The sequence below is a fragment of the Eumetopias jubatus genome, unplaced genomic scaffold, assembly GCF_037043125.1.
Source record: "Eumetopias jubatus isolate StellerSeaLion01/CBP00866 unplaced genomic scaffold, mEumJub1_p1.0 scaffold_13, whole genome shotgun sequence".
Taxonomy (NCBI): Eukaryota; Metazoa; Chordata; class Mammalia; order Carnivora; family Otariidae; genus Eumetopias; species Eumetopias jubatus.
The window spans coordinates 43,615,839-43,619,452 of NW_028274819.1; the positions used below are offsets into that span (position 1 = coordinate 43,615,839).

The following is a 3,614-nucleotide window of genomic DNA, read 5'->3' on the forward strand; positions in this document are numbered from 1 at the left end:
TCCATGCTCCTTATCCTATGAGTTGCATTCATTATAAATTAAAAGAAATAGAGTTTGCTTCATGGTGACCTAGAAAAAAAAAATAACAGCCAGAATTTAGTAACTTATTAATTGTGAAAATATTGACATCTGTTATCTCATTCAGTCTTTATATTAATACTAGCAAGTAGATAGTATTGTTGCCCTCGATTCACAGATGGGGAAATGGGCTCAGAAAATGTGTCTGGCCTGTGGTCATACAGCTAGGAGAAGGCAAACTCAGTTCGTGATCCCAGGAGTAGGCTCTGAATTCAGATGAACATGACATTATAGTGTTTACACCCAAAGCATGTCATTACCTTTCAAACCCAAAAGATAGAATAATCAGTTATAAGTGTGGGGGACAGTCATTTAAATAAACAGATCTATCTTTTCTGGCAGATGATCTAGGTGTCACAGGGAGATACCGGACAATGGAGGAGAATGAACCTAAATTCTAGGAGTTTCAGCTACTGGGACTCCCTGTTCTCCCTGCAGACACTGGAGTGGGCACATTGCCCCGTGGATTTTTTTCTACTATGTGGACTCTCAGAGGGTTAAAGTGTGGACTGCACCTCTGCAATACCCAGTATTCCATCCTCCCATCTGACACTAGAAGGGCAGTCACCTTCTTCCTGGAGTCCTTTTACTGCTTAAGCCCTAAGCTCCCTGTGGCGGCGATTGTAGACTTTGAAGCCCATGCTGGTAGGCAGCAGGTTGGTGTTTGCCACACTTCCAGCTCTGCTCAGCAAGCCTCCCAGCCAGTGGGCCACACAGGTGGCAGAGCTGCAGGATCTCTTCTGGACAGTGACTCTAATCAGCAAGATGGAGAAAGAGGAGATTATCAGTGGTTCACACTTACCAGTCCTAACTCCTCCAATGCTGGGAAGTCCCTTCAGTACTACCAGCCCAGTTTCCTGAGTGGGAGATTTCATACCTTTCCCAACTGCTTTCAGAAAGGATCTTTTTCCATGTGCTCTAACCATAGACTCTGTGTGACCTCTGTTGTCAGTGGAGCCTGAGAATAGCTGGGCCCCAGGTCCAGGTGAACAATGGCAGTGTGCTGGCCTCCTGTCCAGCTGTGTTCTCTCTTACCTCCTGGGAGATGCCTTCCTGGGCATCACAGGAGGGAGGGGCTGCCCTGAGCTGAGCTGGGTGGGGAGCCTCACCTGGAGCCCTCAGTCTCCTGCTCCTGCTGCAGCTCAAGGGCCTTCATTTGCACATAGTCCTTCAGCACTGCAGCCAGTAGGAGTCGCAATTCCTCCTCATTGCGCACAGGGTCTGGACGACTCTCCAAAGCTGACCTGGGGAGGGAAAGAAAACCCAATGCAAGCTCTGAGTCCCTGCCTGCCTCTCCCCAGAATAAGCAGCCAGGCTTCCTGGTAAAAACAACAAAAGCATTCTGTGAGACTCAATGAGTTGTATGAAATTTATAATAAAGAATATTGTATATCACTTATTTTTCAATTATGTGCTACACATCTTTATATCAGAAAAATATACACTCCCCCGTTACCCCTCACCAGTTGGTAAACTTTCAGCACACCACAATTCTGAGAAAGGAATTGTCTGATCCCAGGAGCAGTGGGAGGGGAGTGTACTCCTGGCAGGGCTGTCTTACCTGGATGGCGCTGCCTGGAGGACGCCCACCTGGTACAGGGCCAGGACGCTGAGAACCAGGAAAGGAGAGAACTTCCAGAAGCCCATGATGCTTCTCTGCAAGGGAAGAAAGATGTCACCTTCTGCACCAGTTTGAACTTCTATGAGCCCAAGCACCTGGGCTCTAGTCCTGCTCCTAACTATAACTCCCTGGCATGGTGGCTTCAGGCTGGTCATGTCATTTCCTCTACGATTGTTTCGTCACCAGGGAAGTGGACTGCTGAGAGATCCAGTGAGTCTGTAGCATGCATAGTTTAGCAAAGACAGATGAGTAAGAGCAAAGCTATCCTAGCAGGACAACTGAGTGAAGAAGATTCTGTCCATAGCCCCCTCTCCACCACCCTACACACTCTCACATTGGCCAGGTCTCCGCTGAAGACAATCTCTGAGCACCCTGTCACCAAAGCTGCTCTCATATCACAACCCAGAACTGTCCTCCCTGTGTAGGGCTTTTGCTTATACCTGGTGGGGCGTGGGGAGGTAGCTAAAAAGGGAATACCTCTACCGATGGAACCTTAGAGAAACTAAAGAAACAAATTCTACTGCTCACCTGCTCCGCACTCTGGCAAAGAAACTGCAAGAACCAAGCTTAGCAGAGTCTTAAATTGGGGCTAGGACTTAAAGCAGAGGGGAAAAGCTCCCAGAACTCACTAATGGGGCTTGCTGTTCAAGGCTGCCTGCCTCTAGAGTTTTGACCTATTTGCCCCCCACTGAGGCTGGCCAAAGTTCTGAAATGATTTCCAGGGACCACTAGGCACAAACAGGATCCGTGAGCACCCTTGTGTCCCACTGTGTGCGCGGTGTCCGTGGAGCTCCAGGGTCCTGAGCGCAAGTGCAGCAAGAACAGCGAGACTGAAGCCTGTCTCAGTGCAGAGTGAAGCAGGGAGTCCCAGAACCGAGACTGTCCAGTATTACCTGAGTCAGGAGCCTGCGATGAATCGTAGAGTAACAGATTTTGTGATGAAGAGACCCAGACAGAAGGGCACAGAGACTCTAAGACACGCAGGGAGAGCAGCTACAAGAAAGACGAATGCAGAAGAGGGAGGGAAGAAGAAAGAGAGAATCACACAGCTAAGGAGGAATCTTGGGGCTCACCTGGCAGCAGGCAGCAGGTGGCTTTGAGCTCAGGCGGTGGCAGCTGCGGCAGCGTTGGTGTCAGGCGATGGCGCTGTGGAAGCGGCAGGGACACTTGAGCGGAGCGGTAGCTCTGCTGCCTCCCAGCACCAGCAGCTGCTCTTATTCCCGCCGCTCTGGGTCCGGGGTGGTCCAGGAGCTCTGAGCAACCAATGAGAGGACAGATCTCGTACCCCATTGGATTGTGTCACCCATTTACGTCCAGAACCTAGAACATTCCGCGGGACCATCCCACTTGTATTTGCATTGAGGTCATTGATGGGAGTGCAGGGAGGGAGAGGGATGGTGGGGACCGGGGAGAAATACCCTTAAAATGAGCAGGAAGTTGAGGGCAGTTTGACGTCATGGTAAATTTCACCTGTTCAGTTCCGCTGGGTTTTGAACGTGCGCACCTCTCCATCCCCAGTGGTGCAGTCGTATAGGGCAAGATCCAGGAAGCAGGGCATCCTAGCTCCCCAAGTCTGACCCTAGATGCCCCGTCCAAGTGAGGCTTGGACGGTTAACAACATGCAGCAGCATTGATTCTGGACACAAGCAGGGTGTCTGATTCGGATAGCTGGAATCACAGAGGGGCAAAACTCATGGGAAGCAAGAGATGGGAGTGATAGCAAGAACTTTGTCAGTAGAACTCAATTCCAGGCAGTAAGGTCAAGGGCAATTAAGTTCTCAGCACCTCAATGTACTCATCTTTGAAATGGGGACCATATTCCCAGCTTGAGAACATGTCATTAGTAGCCAGGTGCCTGTCCCCCAGCGGGGGAGGGATTTATGAGAGCCCTCAGGCCCAAAGAGGGATTTTGTGA

At 50.2% G+C, this 3,614-nt stretch overlaps 1 protein-coding gene across 1 annotated transcript; it reads right to left on the bottom strand.

The window, feature by feature from the left end:
* Window positions 1-671: 671 nt before the first annotated feature.
* Window positions 672-2,860, bottom strand: LOC114219240 (calcitonin receptor-stimulating peptide 1). Its single transcript, XM_088017809.1, has 4 exons — window positions 2,783-2,860; window positions 1,640-1,737; window positions 1,188-1,322; window positions 672-831 (listed from the first exon to the last, which is right to left on the bottom strand). Exons 2-4 carry the CDS (start codon window positions 1,723-1,725, stop codon window positions 672-674), a joined length of 381 nt encoding a protein of 126 aa, XP_087873935.1. The 5' UTR covers window positions 1,726-1,737; window positions 2,783-2,860.
* Between the last annotated feature and the right edge of the window lie 754 nt (window positions 2,861-3,614).